Genomic DNA, 19,298 nt, shown 5'->3' on the forward strand with positions numbered 1-19,298 from the left:
GCTTTAATCCGAGACTGCAACTTCAATGGTGAGAGAGGATTTACGCCAAATTAATTCCACCAGCCGAACTTTTTCCCCTTCAGATTTCCTTTCTGAAACGTAATCAACTAATCATCAGGTTTCCATTGTGAATTGATATTGATGAGATGGTATGACTACTCTGATATGATAACCGATGGGTCTAGACGTACCATTAGCTCTAGATCATTCCTAGCCTACAAATCAGGTTGGTTCAGGAGTCACGAATTGTTCAATTTTCAATTAAGCAAGAGCGACTATTCAAGTTTTTTTATTGGCTAGTGTTTGACATGTCATAGTTTTGTGTTTAGATTTGCATCGGAGGAATGCTCATTGTAGGACAAGTAGATAGGCAAAACAATTACCAACAGCACTGACACGCATCTAGGTTGGGATGAAATGTAGTAGACTGATCGATCACAGCATATGAAGTAGTTTTGAGGGAAATAGTATCTTTTTCTATATCTGTATTTAGGAGTTGTAACCCATATCAAATTGACCCAATTGGCAGAAGGGGAGGGGAGGGGAGGAGGGCGATTGAGGGCATCATAACTTATCACATGGGCGTCAATGTATTCTCAAAGGTGTCCTTCATTTGCCTCTCATGAGGAGATTTGGTGGCTGCCTGCTCGATCGTTCGTTCGTTTTTTCGTTCGTCAACTCTCGAGTAGGGCTTGATTGTTGGCAACGAGGTGTGGAATTCTCAAATAAGTACACAAGAACGATCGCCGAGGTTTTTTTTTCTCCCGTCTGCCTCTGGCACTTCAAGGGAAAAAATGGGTAGGAGGGATTAACAATTTCCCAACAAGAACTGAATGAATAGAACAGATCAAAAAGTCTGGCTTCTTGTCACATTTTCTGTACGGTCGACGATCGAAGAAGATCTCTCAATCTCAAGAAGCACTCGAGCCGAGTCATGGATGGCACGTCAAATATCACCAGATTAATCTTTGTTTTCCCCCCTCGAGGATATGTTTTTTTCTTCAAAGATTAGCAGTTGCATCGGAGCACAATTCTTATAAAAATGCACGCACTCACTCTCACTCATATATGTGGTGTCTATATCTGTTAAGGATATGTATATATATATTAAAATCAGGAGAATGGGCACATGGGTTTGCAGCTGTTGTTGTTGTTGTGGTTGTGGTTGTTATGTAGAGCTGATGTGTGTGGCAAACACAGAAATATTTTATGGCACGACAAGAGCAGCACTGGGCGGAGTTGGCTGGGCCGAGACCCGAAAGAATCCGAGGCGATTTAGCGTGTCAGTCGTCCGTGCAATCACTTCCTTCTTGTAGCGCCAAATCGTGGAATCTTCCACACTGAAATGCTTGTACTCCTTGGCACACGACTTCTTCAGCGTGTTGACACAATCCGCCCGGTAATGTTGGAGGTGACCCACCTCGGTGTTAACGGGATAGGAGGTGCAGACCCCACCGAGACAGCCCAACGGGAAGTGATTGTGCAGAATCAGCACTTTCTCCGTGTTGTGGAAGCACTTGACATATTGACCCGGCTTGGTGTAATTGGCACTACGGTAAACATGCTGCATCATGTGCAGATAGGGAGGGATGTCTTTGAACAGGCCTTGGGGACGGTGAGCCGTGAGCATCTCGTCCATGAAGTAGACGTTCCGAAAATTGAATGAGGCTCGCGTCTCATTTTTGACCTTCAGCGAGTTCTGCTCCACAGCCTTCATCATGCCGCTCCAATCTTGGTGCTTGAGGGGCATGATCACTTCGTCAATGTCCAGCAAGGCCACGTACTCGTAGCGGTAGATGTTGCGGTACAGACAGTCATTGTATGGGATGAGCTCGTTCTGGCGTTTGTTATTCAATTTGCTCTTCAGATACAAGTGTTGCAGGATTTGCATGTTAGGCTGATACCCGGGAAGAGACAGCGGGGTGAGATCGACTTTGCCCTGCTTCACGTAATGTTCCAGCACTTTCGTCACGTTTGGATGCACTTCCAGATTATATAAAAAGATCTTGTCCGCCCCGAGGGCATTCAGGATCTCGATCCATTCAATCAAGCGCACGGACAGATCATCCGTGGGAAAATCGAGACCCTTGACGCACACAGCGAACTTCTTCTTCTTCTCACCGGGTTCCAATTGGTTGTAGACCACGCGAAGGTTGTTAGTGGCCTTGTCGCACACATTCTCCACAATGGACACGGACACGGGGACCTGTTTCCAATGGGACGACGGGATCTGACAAGCCATCATGTAAGGCTGGAAGATGCCGTTCTTGTAGTTGCCCCATTTGTTAAACCAAATATACTTGTATTCCAACACCTTGGAGATCACCGGCTCTTTGGAGCCACTAAACCATATCTGACAGTAGGTCTTCACTTGGGGCTGGAGCCGGTTGATCATGGCCAGGATTCGAATGGTGGGGCCCAATCGGTTGTTCTTCCTCCGATCCAGGTAAGCACCGTACATGTAGAAGGTGCCATTGGACGTCTCGGTCTCTTGCCAATAGATGTTGTTGATGTGGAGATCGTACAGGGTAGGGAACTTGGCACACGTTTTGTTTCCCTTGAAGTGCCAATTCTTGCCCTTGTTCTCGTGTAGGTAGACCAACGGCAAGTTAGGCAACTGAGCTGCCAGTTCCTCCACCACGGCCTTCTCGTCCCTCTTGGGACTTTTATCGATGGCCGGTTCCACCTCGAAAATGTTCAACTCGGTGGTACTGATGGAACCGCTCCCACTCAAGATCACGCTCTCGTTTCCACCCCAAAGAGGCTTCCGCGTCTCGACAACTTTTTGCAGCAATTCCCGTGAACTCTGACGTCTTCGACCAGTGGTGATCACATCCACCAAGTCGTCACGAGAAGTCAATTGAAACACCAGGAAGCAGAAACATGTCCAGAAGAACAGAATGACGAGCATTCGTCGGCAAGGTCGGGAGGGGACCGATCTGGTCAAGAACTTGGGCCACTCCGAAAGAAGAGCCACCATGATGTTAATGATGAGGATGAGGATGTGGAGGAGGGGAGGTTTTTATGTTGGGTATTGGACAACACAATTGTTGACGGAATGACGTCTTCGTCTTTCGTCTGTCCCTTGATGACAGATGACGAGGATAATAATAATGATGATGATGATGATTGGGCTGATTGCTTCACTGGCGATCAATCCGAGGACAGGGGCGGCCCCCGCCCAACAAATCGAGTACCGCCACGAGCGAACGTCAACATTGTGGTCTGAAAAAATCGAGAGGAGAAAATTTGATACAAGGGCAGAATGTTTCGAGACGACGCTCTCAAAGGGCAGCATGGCATGGATGTTTGTCCCTCTTTTCTCAGAACACTTGCTAGTATCCTAAAGTGCATACGATCTCTCTGAAGAGTCAATACTGGTATGGATTCATTCATAACAAATCAGGCTTCGTGGCCTCAGACCTCGTGGCCTCAGGCCTTGGACCAGGTTCAAGTCTCGCTCGTGAACCAGTTTCAGCCGATTTTCCTGTTAGGCTTTTAAGTATGAGCACCTCTGGTCTGACGATAAGAAGAGAAACCGTTCAGATAGCATCAACTTCTTAAACCACGTGGGCTGGAGAGTCAAGAGAATAATTATGAAGTCACTTTCACTTAATTCCATCTCCTCACTAATCAACTTTTGATCTTGCTCGTGTTTGCAAAGTTCTCGTCTCAATGAGACGATTCAGCTGAGACTGAGGGCAGGAATTAAACGAACTCTTTCGTGCAATATTTACCTTCACTTTGGCCCTGAGAAGATCTCTTGCCGGAATCTACCACCTGCTTTGTGGAAGCTTGGACATCCCGGGGAAAAGATCAACGACCATTAATCAGGATTGAAGTAATTAATCTCAAGGCCACGTGAGCCTCCCCAAAAGGAGCTTAAAGCCATGTACTCTCTTTTCTCAGGTTAATGAATATGAACCGAAGCTTTTTGGACACTTTCCTTAAGATTCTACTCGAATCAAGCAATGGTCGGGCTTTTTTTCATTTTCTTCCCATTTCAAGAGAGATATTACATACCAAGAGCCTTTCTTTGCCAAAGAAAAGCACGCAAAATGAAGGTTTATTTCGACTTGCTTGCTCCTCAAGTTGACTGGAATAGTGGCTCGAAATGGCCATGTCCATGACAATTGTGAATCGAATGTGGGAAACAAGGTGGCACCCGAGGTGATTTGCCAATCTTGATGATAGTGAATGACAAAGCTGTAGCTGTAACAAACTGACCAATGCCAAGGCCATCATCCGGACGATCTCTGTCGGGCTAGAAACTGGTTGGCTGGAAGGTCCAATGGTTGCCAAACCATACTAGAAGTTTACTTACGAAAGAAGACGTGACCAAAGGTGTTTCTATCGTAGGCTTGAAACAAACCAGTTCGGCCGAAATTCTTGATAAGCACTCCAACCTTGAGCAAGTAATTGAACCAGTTTCTTGACCTTTTTGAGCACGCGTTGTATTTCAATTTGCCAACAATAAAAATCCTTCTTACATTGAACTTGAGCAGCCCAACTTTACTCGCTTCATTTCTGAGCGTAGCGTTTAGTTCGTACAGTCCAGTAGCTCTTTCAACCATGGAAGACGAGCCATTGCACAATACGGAATTAAATGCAAAAAAACCTCCACCTTCCGTCAACCCGTTACACGCGCCCAAAGCCACGAACAAAAATTAATGAAATGATTGCTAATCAAGTTTTTGTGAGTAACCCGAGCCTAAAAAGCTGAACCCCAACAAAGAGGTCAGTCAGTCAGTCAGTTTCCCCTCCCAACGAAAAATTCACTACATATGAAATGCATCCCAGCTTCGGGGTTTTGAATTTCGGCTGCTGCGTGTTCCTTCCCACGCTATTATTGAGACCAGAGACGGTACAAGTATACAGTTAAATACGTCTATGTATTATGCCCGGATATGACAATTTATCATGCTATTGTGCCTGAATAGAAAGAGAGAGAGAGAGAGTTGTCCACGTCGAGTCGAGGATGCCTCGAGCCATCTTGAGGAAAACCTTAATGTCATGCAAGAAACTGATAGATTTCTCTTCAGAAGCTTGCCAATCCTTTGAAAACCACGACCCTCTCTCTGACTTATTCATGAGTTCGTCGTCCATCGACCCGGTGAATTGTTTTTGAAGCGAGATGAGGACGCTCCTCTCGTTAGTGATTCAACATGGGGAATCACTTCATTCCGAAGCCTCTCCAACTCAATGGAGAAAGACTTAGGGAGCTCGTTCTTGACTTCGGCAAGACCGACCTCGTAACAGCAGTAACGTACGACTTTAATGGGGAAGATTTTTCACATCCGGACGGAGGTTAAATGCCAAGTTCCTTTAGATGATTTTTCTTCTTTTGCCCTGTCTTCACCTCAGCTTCAGCTGAAGTCAAACTCATTAGCAACCATTCTCTAGTAGATGTGCAAAATGAGAGCAATTTGGAAAGAGGTGCTCGAAAGTACGGTTTTTTTGAAAGGCCGTTCCCACGATGACTGTGATAAATAGGCCTACTCTCAATACCAGTGCGAAAGCCAATAACACACCATGCAGCAACCTATTGGTGTTTCACGTCTCGAAATGATCTCGTAAATATCCTAACTGGATATAAATCAAGGGGAAGAAAAAAGAAGGCCGCCAGTAAAAAGGCTTTTAGCCTCAAGGGCCAGTTTTATTGCCACCTCCAATGCTTGATAATTTGAGGCTCAGAGCCGTTTTCTTCCCCCCAACTAATCAGTACTACTTGCGCAAAGGTCAAAGGCACAATTGCCCAAAGAACAGCCTTCACGAGGCTCTGACTAAGAAGGCCGAGAACATTTCAATGACACACCTATACTTTGTTCTGACTTTGGAAAGGATACAGAAAATCTCGTTTTCACCAAAAGGCTGCAGAATTCGAACGAACCTTTCAACTAATTGGAAACGAGAGAGAACTTCCTCCATTTTCAATCACGAGAGATTTTTTCCTGCCAAAATCAAGGCTTCTTCAAGCATGTTTGTTCCAGCTTTTTCACTGCCGGCTATTCTTACCCAAAAATGACGATCCTTTTGCGTTGTTTTCACTTGGAGCTAAGCGATAGACACATGTATCTTCTAGCAGGCTACCAAAACTTTCCTTTCCTCATCAGGCATTTGGAAAGGCTATTCGTTTTTCGTTTTTCATATCAGAGAAGCGCCAAAAAAGTTGTTTGATCAATAACAGCCTTCATTCGAGCCAGCCAGCTACAGGCACTTTTTATTGTTGTCAATGTTGTCAATGTTGATGCTGCTGTTGTTGTTGTTGTTTCCATTCTTACCATCAGGCTCTTTTCTGATTGTATTCCAAGTTCATGTTTGGCTGGAAAGGCCAACGGAACGTAAAAGGCGGCAATTTGTCTAAGGAGCAAGGCTCTCACAAGTCGTTCCAGGGGTCTTGGGTAGTTATTTGGTAGTTTAAGAGGCAGGGGCCGACCATATTTCAACATAAATCCGGTCATACTCGAAAGCTCGTGGACGACAGAATGGTTTTGCCCCTAACAGGGTAAGTACTAAGCGAAGAAATGGTTGAAAACTCGAAGGCTGAGACCGTCAAGGAGGCCATTAGCACTGACTGTGACGAAATTGTAGTTCAAATCCCTCATTGAAAGCTTGGTCTACAAACAGGTGTCTCTCACCAAAAGGCGCTTGTCGAGCTATTCAGAGCACAATATCTTTGATGATGATCAACTGAGGCCTTTGAGAAGACTTCTGCTCCATCAGTTTGCACAAATTGTTGACCAAACAACGACAGGGAGGGGGAAATGCGCGCATTATACCGTGGACGACCCATTGAAATGGATTGAATCAAGGAAAGCCAAAGCTTCGAGCGTTAAATGACCATCTAGCCTCTGGCTTCTGTCTGCCTTCTTACACCGTTCCCGAGGATCCACTTGGATGATTGCCGAGGCATAAAAATAGATCGACAAATAAGACTGAGCCATAACCGTGGACGCAACCGAATTCAGCCACATGAGAATGAGAACGATCACGACTCAGAGTGATAACCGCGAGTCAGCCAGTGGCTGGGGGACCAGAATTAACGTCGTTGACAAACATGTGATTAAACGTAATTCCTCAATTGGAGCGATTGCACGCTCGGGAAGCACCTTTCTTGGGTGAACAAGAACGTCAAGTCTCCTTTTTTAATAGGCTTTTCCATTTTTTCACTCCAGCCAGCAAGTAACGCATCGCTCGCTCAGAAGGCAATTTGTTATGGGAGAGGCTCGAGTTTCGAGCTTGTTTTTATGAGATCGCGAAAGAAAAGAAATGGCAAATTGACCTGGCCCAAGCAACTTTTGCCATCCATCTAATGTGAGTTCCAGGTATGATTGGCCCCTCTCTGGTGCATCGTACGTTCGCATGAACTACGTTGGATAGGGAAAAATGGCCAATCGGTGGGGTTTTTGGCAGCCCCACATTGATCAATGTCTCTAGGCCGATAATAAAACGATCCGTTATGACTTCTCATGCCCTATGGGAAACTCCATTTATTTACCTGTCAATACTACAATTCACTTCTTCCCATTATTATACAACCGCATTCCCAAGGAAGAGAAATTGGTCACATGACAAGGGTCACCTTAATTGCTCCTCCCAAGGTTCTGGCAGCTAATTAATGGTGCTACCTCAAAGTAGAATGATTATCATCGTTTCGGCGCAAGGATAATCATATCTGCATCACGACTGACGACACTTTTAGGGACCGAATTCCCAAGAGTGCGGCCCATTGGCATTCCGAGCAGACGGGCCGTTTTGGACGACGGATGAGTTGGTATGGAAGGGGTTGGCCTTGTTTTGCTTTATGCATGTCAATTCGTTCCGTTCAATCCATTACGATCATCAAGACAAGGCGGAAAAGCGACAATTGGAATCCATGCGTGAGAGATCCTCCTCGGGCAATGCGGACCAAAAAAAGACTTGCAATGAGAGGCAGAGGAAGTCTTTCGAGAGATAGGAGAAGCCCTCACGCATGACCAGATTGTGGTTGGGACGCTCGGACTTATAAGTAAAAAAAAAGTTGATGAAAATTAGGGGTGGGCCAGAAAGTTTCATACGGGTGTGGTCGACTGGTTCCATTAGTCTAAACAGAATCGACCAACCAAGCATGATCAAAGATGGGAAGACATAAAGCCAGGCTTACCATCTTCCGCTTGGAAAAGAGTGGGTTCGACCTTGGTTGGTCAAGGATCTGGCGGGCGTCTGTCACATGGAGTTCCACAAATCCTGGGTGTCATTCTCAATTAGCGGTCAGACCAAAAATAACATGGAGTCTCTTCGACGACGACAAGTGTACAACTGTCCTTTGTAATAGTGTTCAGGAACGAACTGAACTCTCTTTGGGGCACTACGATCTTGTGTCCAAACACACATCTGTCACCATAAAGCAACCCGGTGATTTCGAAGTTTCGAAGTTAGCATTGCACAACACTGCAATCAAACACACAATCGATTCTTTTTCGGACAACCCCAAAAATGTCTTGGAAAGAGGTGTGACAAAACAAGTCGACTTCGAGGCTACTCCGAAGTGCAGCAGTGAGTGAGTGTCGTAACAACGTATAAGGTAAAGAAACTGCTAATTTCAGAGTTTGTCAATTGATTTCCACATGAGAAGATGTGTCTGTCCCCCTTTGTCATGGAAAACAATACAGCCAGAAAGTGTTCAATTGAGGGTCTTCGCCGAAGCCGACCGACCGGCCGGTCCCTCCATCATTCTCCGTATAATGATTAAGTGTTCAATTTCACAACAAACAATTCGTTCTCGAGCGGTTTTCAATGGCTCTAGTGATGGTTTTGCCATTTTGGAAGAAGGATCAATCTTCCCCGACATACTACGTGATAAAGACCCATGAAGTGGTCTTGTGGTCTAGCATGGTCTTACATACATTATGGATGTACTCGGATAATGCACTTGATCCGGTGGAACCCAAGAACCGTTCCAGGACAACAACCGAGTAGCCTATCTATACCCTAGGTGCATTCACAAGTACCTTGGGATGGGTTGATGGGTAATGAATGGGCATGTGGCTAGCGAAAGATAGACATGAATATTCAATAAGAACTGGTTGCATGGGCATCTCCACGAGTGCTCATAAAGAAATTTGAACCCAACTGGACCACAACACAAATGGCGTCTTGGCAGCACATCCGATGTGAAACCAGAAGACCCAAGAGTGTCTTTATGATGCATTGGGACTCACTTTACATATTCTTTTTTTTTATGTCAGAGCTACCTAGCTTTCTCCTCAACAACTCAAGGGTAACGGAACAAATGTTTATTTGTATTGGTGTCTTTGTGTAGGAGGATGAGTGGCTTTTGTACAAAAATACGGTTGCAGCCACGGAGGGTTTTAAATCAAGGTCGGGTCCAAAAATTCTTCGTCTCAATTCAATGGCTTTTTTTGTCAAAGAAATGACATCAAACAGATGGCATTGACTCACCCTATTTCTAATGGATCAGACCGAAGAGGAGGAGGAGACACTTGTACGGATGTCAGTCGTTGATAAATTTTGACACTCTATCATAAACACACGATTTGCTACTGAGTTTTTAGATGATGGGTTGGGCAGCAGGTACACCGGAAATGATTTCAAATGTCCACATCTTGGAAATCGGGCGAATCAAGGGGTTTCCACAACTGTTTGGTCCGATCTGTCCAATCTTGTGGTTTCAATTGTCAAGTACATTCCGTGGCGATATCAAGAGCGTGGTAAAAGTGCATTTTCACTTTTACTACCTCTCGTCGAGCATCCGATGGAACATCGAGCCCAGACAATCAATTTCTCAACCGTTTACTCACAAGCCCTCATTGAAAAGTTCAGTAACGACGAAAGTTGCACGGAAACGACCCAAGATAAATCGAGAACAATCTCCAGATCGAAACTTTGGGCGATTCTCCAAGATCATCCTTCTGTTCTTATCCTCCGAAGGCGATCTCTGAGACAAATGCCTACCTACTATATTACCTGAACGGACCAGGATACGATAATATGACACAGAGGGTCTGAAAACATGACACTACCGTAGACGTTTTATAACCTTTCCCTAACCCTGCGGTATTTCCGAGTAAACTGCCTATAAATTCCATCGAATGAGTTTTGTGCACCTCATTCATGTTGGAATGAGTGGTATAAAAATTTGTTATACAACACCACGTATTGAACCTGAGGCCTTAAGTTTACCACCTTAATTAAAATGAAGACAAGCTACCAATTTTCCTCTGCAATTCACAAATGATATGTACGTAAAGGTCTGCGTAGATAAGGCAACTCATAGCTTTACTATGTGCAATAACGAAACACCTCATTGGGAGGGAAACTCCAATTTGATTTATAGGTACACTGTGTGAGCAATAACTTGGCGATAGCATGGTTGGCTCATATCAATTAAAACACATGAGTGTTACGAAGCTGGTCCAGAAGAGTCCAGAGACATCATTGACCTTCCACATTCGTGATCTCAGATCAGAAAGTATCAAAGAGTAGTGAGTAACTCTGGTAACTCTGGGCTTTACTTCATCTTTTCTGGTACTTGTGTGATTTATGGCCAAAGAATAGGTGGAAAAGTGCGAAACATTCCGCCTTACAATGGACCATTGCAGGAGCAGACATTGACCAAGTCTCTCTTTGCCGCTTCAAAGGAGTCTGTTGACTACAAACACAATTTCACTCCATTTCTTTCATTAAGGTGGCAACTTCAAAAGAGCTCCCATTGTATGTAGAGCACTCGACTATCTCTGTGTTTGGTGTTGTTGTACGAGGGGCCATCCAACAAAATATTGACGCGATTGAGTAAATCTTAGTTCAAATCCAAATTTCCAAATTGTCAATATATCCATGATTTTTGTTACCAACCTTCTGTCTTCCAAAATGATTTTGAATAAAGGGTGTCGCTAAGAAGCATCTTTAGGCCAAAGAAACCATACTCAATACCTCTTTTTAAACATTTTTCCCAAGCAAACAATACTAAGGTTAGTACACCCCTCATTGGCTTTTAGTGTTTTTGTCTGTTCAATGCGGTGTACTCGCAAAACTCACTGGATATGAAATGGCTTTATTAAGCTAAAAAGAAAATCTGGTCTGCGGCATCGAATGTGCATTCGAGTGTACATAACAATTAAGGGGTTTTGTGATATTTCTTTGAAAGCCTTTTTCTCTCTTCACTGTGCACATTGTGGTGGATTTGATAATGAAACAAAGGCTTACTAATGTCCTCTGGTTGGGTGACTTTGCTGTCTTCGAAGGGAACTTTTTTTTCTCAGATTCTTAAAACATCAAGCCCATGAAATCCAAAACTTGAGGCTCCATATGAGAAGAAGCGAGTTATGAGATATGGGATCATATCAGTGATACTCGAATTGGATTGGAAAACCAGCCACAATCTCTCTGATGTTTGACAATTGAGTGGCAATGCTGAGAAATGGAACGTTGGAGCGAAGCTCGTGGCTTTTGATGATCTTTTTGTCTTCTTCAGAAAAATCTCATTTTTTTCTTCTTGTGTCGCCAATCTGTCTCAGGTTGATAGAGGGGCATTAGCAATTGGGCAATGCAGAAACGTTGTAATTGGGCTGAGTGCGTCCGAATATCCCCTCTGGTCTCGATTGTCCAAGTAAATCATCGACAATGCCATCCATCTTGCTGATGGGATTGAACAAAGCCAAATGATGATCAGACTGTAGGAGCGACCACGATTTGATCAAGATTGATGCTCGATCCACATTTCCAGACTTTCACAAGTCGAAGAAGACATATCATGTGTCTTTCAAAGTTTACCAAAGAAACGAGCTTCGATTGGGTTTGAGAGCCATTCCTGGAAAATCTCATTTCTTCGACATTGATCTAAATTGAGTTCAATGTTTTGGGATGGTTGATTCGGTCGACCACACAATTCATCTACGGAAACGTGCCAAGGACCTTCATTGGTTGATTGTTTGAATAGGTTGAGGGCATATTGTCTTTGCGATTTGAATGCCTTTTGTTAATGACACAATGTAGAAGACCTAGTTCTCTACTCCGAAAATAAGATTCCTCATCTATCGGAAACTATTTCAGGCATAAAATTCTCATCGCCCTAGTGAATCAGTGATCTTTGTGGCTGCTGCTGCTGGTGCTGGTGCTGCTGTTGTTGATATTTTGGCAGTTGGGAGTCGTAATCAGTTTTTCATTATTTCATTTTTTTTTCTTTCCGCGTGAGTTCAAATGGTCGAAAGATTGGAGTGTTTGGCCGTGTTTCCTTCGTTCTTGTGAAAAACATGGACACATGTCCATTCACATGCATACATAGCGTACACAAAAATGATGGTTGTTTCCCACAGGAAAAAAAAGCCTGTCAAAATTTCTCCAAGCTTTGCCTGCAGATCTGCACATCCTTCCTTTCAGACGCACCTGTAGCTTTAGTCCACTCTCGCTTTTTTGACATACACAAGTTCTTGAATTGAGATTTCAGCGGAGTGAATAGAAGCGCCCGTGGACTGGTATTTCAATCAACCCGTGGACACTGACTGGATATATGAGTTGAGTGTGTGTGTGTGTGTAAAGAATGCTCCTCTGAAGGTCTTGGACCCGAAGACATGGTCGACTTTTCATGTGCTCCGCAGCCAGTTTCATCATAAAAATGAAAGTCCATTCGCCGGAACAAATGCTTCTTCAACTTGGCCAATCTTTAGGATTACATTTAGAACCGAGCACCAAACACGATCGGCCACAACCTTGTTTGGAATTCAGCGTGCATTCAATTGGAATGTGCTCGGACCGAAGGATGACGACGGTAATTGGTCGGACATTGCTTCTCCCCCGTGTACGTATGTATTTATGTCTAAGCAAAATCTTCCCAAGTACTCAGCCTCATCGACTTCGGAAGGGTGTGGGAGTCGTCGGATTACCCCCTTAGACCATCACCTCAGATGAGACCACACTGAGGTTTACACTTGAAAAACAAGCAAACCAACAGCAGCCAGCGAAAAATCGTTCCGGCAAATAATCAATTGGTGTTTGTGCATCAGGTGGTTGTATAGTAGGTACCACTACTACTAGTAGGTACAGTGTAGGCATATCTAGCTTGTCAAAGGCGATCAGAGCTCGAAATAAGGCGACACCTCGTTTGAGAAAGGAGCTCAGCTGACGGACAAGAAAGTACCCGTCTACCAAGTACTCCCATTCTCTTGGGCGTGGTGCGTCAAGCAACCAGCAACTTCCGGTACTATTGACGTTTACGACGGGCCTTGGCAAATGAAAACGCCTATGTCTCCTCCTCCACTTTCAATGCCAATTTCATTCAAATGTGTTGTTGGCTTGTCTCACTTTCTTCCATTCAGGTTTTATTGTACCAAAATTGACATCACTCCCAAACGCACTTTTTCGGGTCCGTGGACATGGCTAGACGAGAGTGACTGGATTCGAACCAACAACGGTGTCGAAATTGGCCGGGGACTCGTTGGTGCGAAAGCGAGAGGAGGGGGAAACTGAAAGGGATTGGATTGACACGTGAGCCCCTTCCGCAAGTCGTAAATCCCATTGGTATTCTTAATCGGACGGAGTAGAGCACTTTATTGATCGAAATTGGAAATGGAAACCACAAGCGCCTTTACAGCCCACGTCTCCGACACACTAAGAGGGGTTTTGTGGGCATTTCCTTGCTCTGTGAATTGTGAATTGAGGGAAAAAATGTGTCCAGTCATGAAGATGGAGTATTTGACTTCCTTGGCCATTGGGCAGCAGCAGCAGCAGCAGCATAAGGCAGCATAGGGCATTCCCTGTTCCTCGAGTCATGATCAAAGAACAAATATTGTGGTTTGGATCGAGGATTCTCGACAGATCCGTGGATTTTTTTTCTCATGTCCCTCTAGTCATTTTGACGATGCCTCGGAAGCGTATTGATCAAGCCCTCTTGAAAGGACCAAAACACGTGTTTAGATGTCGAATATGAACACGTTTCTTGAACAAAGACCCTTTGATTTGGGCTCCAAAGTCAGAGAGATCCATCATAGGTTTCCAGTTCCGTTCCTAATTCATCGCAAATAACAAAAGGTGCCAGATTCCCATGTCTCGGCAAATCATTTCCAATGTGCTAACGACTTCAGGAGGTTTACAGTACGTACAGTAATGCAATGTACGAGTAGGTAGAACATAGTGTTGGTAGTGCACATCATGCATTGGCGGTAAAAGGTGCATGCACTTTGCGAGGCGACAGAGCATGTCAGGAATTGATCTAGATTTTGGCACATCACACCTTGCAAGTCAGACCAATCACATCCATTACTGTGCTCTAATAAGGCAAGTAGTGCTAGCTGTTGGCACGGTTTTACGATTTTACTCGATGACTTGTTTGTTGAAAACTACGGTTTTCTCGCTTCATTGAGAAATTTGATCGCACGGGGAATTTGAATTCCCCGAAGGAACCTCGAGGCACTTGAATCCGATGATTCCGGCCTTCCTCGCCTTTTTAACATTATAAATGATGATTGGTAATTGAACATTGATCATCAGTACCATTGCGTGTCTCGAGGATACTTGAGGTTTATTGGTTAACTAACTGCATTGTAGAGTGGTGGTCGTGTTTGTCTGGTGTTGTAAATAAGCTAGATTACCGATTCCATTTCCACTTCCTGCTCCGCGCATATTTCTTTCCCGTCCGAGATATCGACCAATGGCAAATTATATTTACCCCCACAGGAACTTGATCCAATATCATATTCCTCACGAAAATTTATTACGAAACGCCATCAAAACGAGTCCAATATTTCCAAACTCGTATGAGTGCATAAAACGGGGAGAGTGATTTATGATTCCTAATACACCTGAAAAAGGAACGAGTTCACTCCACATGCTTTCATTCGCATGCCACGAGCAGAATATTTACATTCCCCCACTCTATCTCTGTCTCTTATTTTCCTCTGCGTGGCCTTTTGCCAAGGCTGACAGTATGTTCCACCCAACATAAACTTCGTGTCCAATCCTCAAAAGAAGAGAAATGGAAAATGTAAATGAAATCTCGGTTTGCGACTCGAAAGCTCAATCTACCCACAATGGCGTATTGAATCCTTTGAGTCCAATCAAGGGGGGTGATTTGGAATGAAATGTGGCACAGGTTTAGATAGTTGGTGTTCCCTTGGGAAAAGTGTTGTTGTTCATCTCTTGAGAATACACATTAGAATGTATCCAAGTTTTCAAAACAAGTATTACGAAAGAGAATAGCCGTGGTTTTCTTGGCCTTCTTCAAGGGAAAAGAGCCTTCTATGGCCAGGAGAATGATATCCCCCCCCCCCAAAAAAAGGAAGGAAAGGAAGAGCACTTGAATCCATTCATAAGAAAAGTTGAAAACTTGACATGGTTTTCATTTCAAAGGGATTCTTTGAAATGAAGTTGATTTCAAAGAACACTTGATCCATGAATCAAAAAGATGTTGATGAGATTGGAAGACGGGACCCACGCTAACGTCGATTCTGCCCCGTCGTCTTTTTTTGTATTTTGAAGCTCAGCCACGCTTCCGATCCTTGATTGGCCATCACAAGGAAGGTATTTTCAATAAAACAATACGCACATCGTAGCGTTACCGTTCCAAGGTTTACAGCTGTGAAATGGCCGTCTCTTCAACCAAACAGATTGCGAGCGAGTTTTGGCGAAAAACGCGCAGCTTTATGCATTTCAAGGGTTTTGTGTTCATTCCAAGATGTTTTGAGGAGGTAATTGAGTCGAGGTGTTTCAAGAAAAAGAAACCCTCCAGGACGTCCTTGCAGCAGATTTATCTGATGGTGTTGACGGATTTGTGTACCCCACTAATAGCTTTATTCACCACTTTGCCAATCTTAATGGGATAAGTCAACAACAGAGACTTCTTTGAATGCCATAAAGGAGTAAAGTCATTGGGCAATAAAATCTCCAAGGCTCAATCCCTTAACAGGAAGGGATCAATTGTGCATCCTTTGTTGGTTATTAATCAAACCTCGGCCAAGTTGGCCCTGATCTATCGAGGAACCGGTTCCAGAGGGCCTCTGGCGTCTCGGACACCCTCCGCAACTTCAACCTCCGTGACTTGTTCGGGAGGGTTGGAGATGGTCGCCCAGGTAGAGTCAAGGAGCTCATATGGTTGTATTTCAAGTTGTTGTTGTTGTTTTTTTCTCGAACAACCAGGAAAGATCCCTTGCTCAGCACATGAGCTGCCCACTCTGCCCAATCAAGGCGAGGACGCCCACCCCATGAAGGTTGGTTTGAAAGTTCCGTGTGAGATTTCTAAGCCAGTCAGTCGGAGAGTTGTGACGTAATATCGATCCAGCATTGGATGGAGGAGAGAGACGGATTCATGGCAATATACGTTTTGAGATGTTTACGTTGGAGGAAGTTGGAATGAATTTCAAGCGGGACTGAAAGTGACCGATGATTGTTTGCCACAGTTCTCAAGACATATTGCATGTCATATTTCAATTGGAAAACATGTGATAGTTAGAGCTAACGAGCTCCAAGGACCATTAGCTAGCAACATTGACGAGTAGAAACACAAATAAAAACGTCTGAGAAGCTTAAAGATTGATATTTGCTTCTCTCTTCGTTGGAATAATGTCCATACGTACACGCGAACTCAAGACGACAGATTGCATCGCATTGGGAATGTTAGATCTTTAGAAACTTCAAACTTCAAATCTCAAACTTCGCCCCCTTGCCTAATGAGAAAAACCAGATTCTAATGTTTATGCCAAAGACAATTTACGAAGGAGGGTGGGTGGTGTGCAGTGCTGGAAGTCGATTTCTAGACTAGACCCAAACGGAGAGCGACTTCGCCAAATGGTGGGAATTGAGGGCTGCAGGGAACGTTGCAGTTCTGCGGTAAATTGCTGTCAATGACCCTGTCAAGTAAGCACCAATTGCTCACACTCAAGACGTGCGAGATGTCGGAATCAATTTGGCTACCAACACTTGAAACTATCATGCACCACCATCAAGCCCCAGTGTTTTATGAACTGCCATGATCATACTACATACATACACACACACTGGGAACCATATGGAGTAAGTAAGGTAGGTGCTAGACCCAAGTTTCATGATCTTACCTGGGTGAGAAGCAACAATGGACGGGGATTACTATCACTGGGATCCAGACTTTGGTAGACACTTCCGTGAAACTGATATGAAACTAAGGAATCCGCCTCTGGGCCATCAGAGGGCTTGAAACACTAAGTTGATGTGAGACCTCTCCTGGATCTTCTTCTCTGTCTCACTCAAACCTTCGAGGTATTGCCCAAAGGTGCGAGGGGATCTCTTCTGTCTGTGTGCTCACCATATAGGGTGAATGAGTCGCCGTCGTTGGTCATGGCAAGCCAACAACCATAATCACCGTGGTGCCTCAAGCTCTTCCAGCAACAGGCAACACTATGAACCAACGTTCCTATGGTTGGCTAGAACTTTTCGTTGTCTTCGTCGTCTTCGAATGGCTCTCTGGCCTGATCTTTGATTCTCTCTCGGTTCACCATGGCCATGCTCAACCAAACTGACTCAAAAAAAGCTTCAGCTGATCATTGGTTGACCGCAGGGTAACAGCTCGCCGCCTCCTGACTCGGACGCCCGAGTTCAAAACTTCAAACCCGACGAGGGAGTCATGCTCTTCGAATACCTCACGGTTTGTTTCAGCGTTGGAGACTATACTCCCGAAGGCTTCTGTACTTCTTGCGCCCTCCTCTCCACTGCCAAGTTTTGGAGGCCGGTGACGGCCAAAAACGCTCGGACGTCCAGGAGTGCTCAAAGCCTCTCATGCACTTCGTTCGCTCTCCGTGCTCCCTCCAATGCTGGATGGGAAGGATGGAAAAGAGGGAGAAGGTGACTTGAACGAAGGCGAGCACACTCATACGCACATACATGGATGGAATGCAATGGCTTGAACCGCGTTTCGGAGTTCAAATCGGGGCCGAAATTGTCTGCGGGACGAGATAGAAGGTAGGTGTCCCCTAACACTACTACCTACATAGTTGGTACTACATAGTACATAAGAGTATTCAATTGGATGAAATGCCTTTTGCCTTTGTTTGGCACGCTAAACTACGAAAAGCATCTGACGTAGAACGAATCGAACTCACAGAGAGTTGAACAGGATCCTTGGGCTCTTTTTTTCAGAAGCGATGCAACATCACGACTCTTCCTTGACGTCATTTCAAAGAAATGGTGCTCATCACAATCGTCGGTTAATTGATGACTGAGCCTGGGAACTTTCTGCCGCATCCCAAATTAAGCCCCAATAGATCTTGTCAATACCACAAACACCTTCCGCGGTAAATTGGTACCAATTTCCAGCCCAGCCCTTTAGTCGAGTACACAACGCACTCCAGTATACTAAGCCGGTTGATACATGGAACTAATCCACGGATCTGATTTATGAGGATGCATTTCAAATTTGTACACTTTAAGTCGGCCATGTGCAATGAATGCACAAGCCATACGGATCGCCAAAGATGAACAAATATGTCGCAACAGAAAGCGTAGAAGACTCGAGGCATTACCATAAAAGGGTGTTCTTGATCATCCCAGGTACCGGTATCTTAATGGCGCTTTTGGCATTCTCCTCTGCCATGGTTTCCATGAAAATGTAGATCGGTTTGCTCCCAAAATTTGATTGGATTCCCGCTTGCCATCATCTACGTACATAAATGGCCAGGGCGTCTGAAACGAGGCTTGAAGAGAGAAACTTTGCCTCGATTTCAGATAAGCATCTGGCCGATGGATGGACTCTGTAGATGCACCCAACACTTGCATGAACTTCCTTCTTAACATCACCCTGTCTCTATCGAATGGAGGAGTGGTTTCCATGCCATTCTTTTCACACCAGGATGGTTAGACAATCTTGGCCAGATTCAATCCAAGAAGCAGAGTGGGTGGAAAGCCAACACCGAAGAGTGCCTAAATTTTTGAATGGCTCTTGGCCCATCTTTCCATCCGACCATCGAGGAGCTGGCTTTGCTGTAGATTGTTTTCACGCCTGAATTAACTTCCTTGTCCAGATTTATCTGGCAAATTTCAAATCTTTTGTCCTTGTCCAGTTTCAAGTCCCGGAACTACTGATGATTGGTTGTTGATATAAGCCAAACGAAAAGAGAACCTGCACTTGGTATGCATCCTGTGTTGAAACTGGCCACCATTATACATCCTTGGGCACCCTGATATTTACAGTAGGTACCAAGACTCAAGGGATGGGCTAAAAGGCTGGGAATGAATGAGTAAACGGGTAAAGAAACGAAGACTCGATGATAAGATGACACGGACACTAACCCATCGTTAAAGAAAGCACTCACCTCTGGTGGTTTATTATTAGAGAATGA

General features: G+C 44.6%; 1 protein-coding gene across 2 annotated transcripts in view; it reads right to left on the reverse strand.

Moving 5' to 3' along the window:
• Window positions 1-273: 273 nt before the first annotated feature.
• The window catches only part of LOC131880115 (uncharacterized), a 36,594-nt gene continuing 17,569 nt past the window's right edge, over window positions 274-19,298 (reverse strand). Inside the window, exons 1-2 of one of the 2 annotated variants that reach the window (XM_059226631.1) lie at window positions 17,043-17,758; window positions 274-3,225 (exon numbers count right to left, since the gene is read on the reverse strand). In XM_059226631.1, coding sequence (XP_059082614.1) covers window positions 1,208-2,980 — 1,773 coding nt within the window. In that variant the 5' untranslated portion in view covers window positions 2,981-3,225; window positions 17,043-17,758 and the 3' untranslated portion in view covers window positions 274-1,207. Of the gene's footprint in view, window positions 3,226-17,042; window positions 17,759-19,298 lie in introns of those variants that run through there. The other variant, XM_059226632.1, reaches the window with a different exon arrangement.

Source organism: Tigriopus californicus, chromosome 5, assembly GCF_007210705.1.
Source record: "Tigriopus californicus strain San Diego chromosome 5, Tcal_SD_v2.1, whole genome shotgun sequence".
Taxonomy (NCBI): Eukaryota; Metazoa; Arthropoda; class Copepoda; order Harpacticoida; family Harpacticidae; genus Tigriopus; species Tigriopus californicus.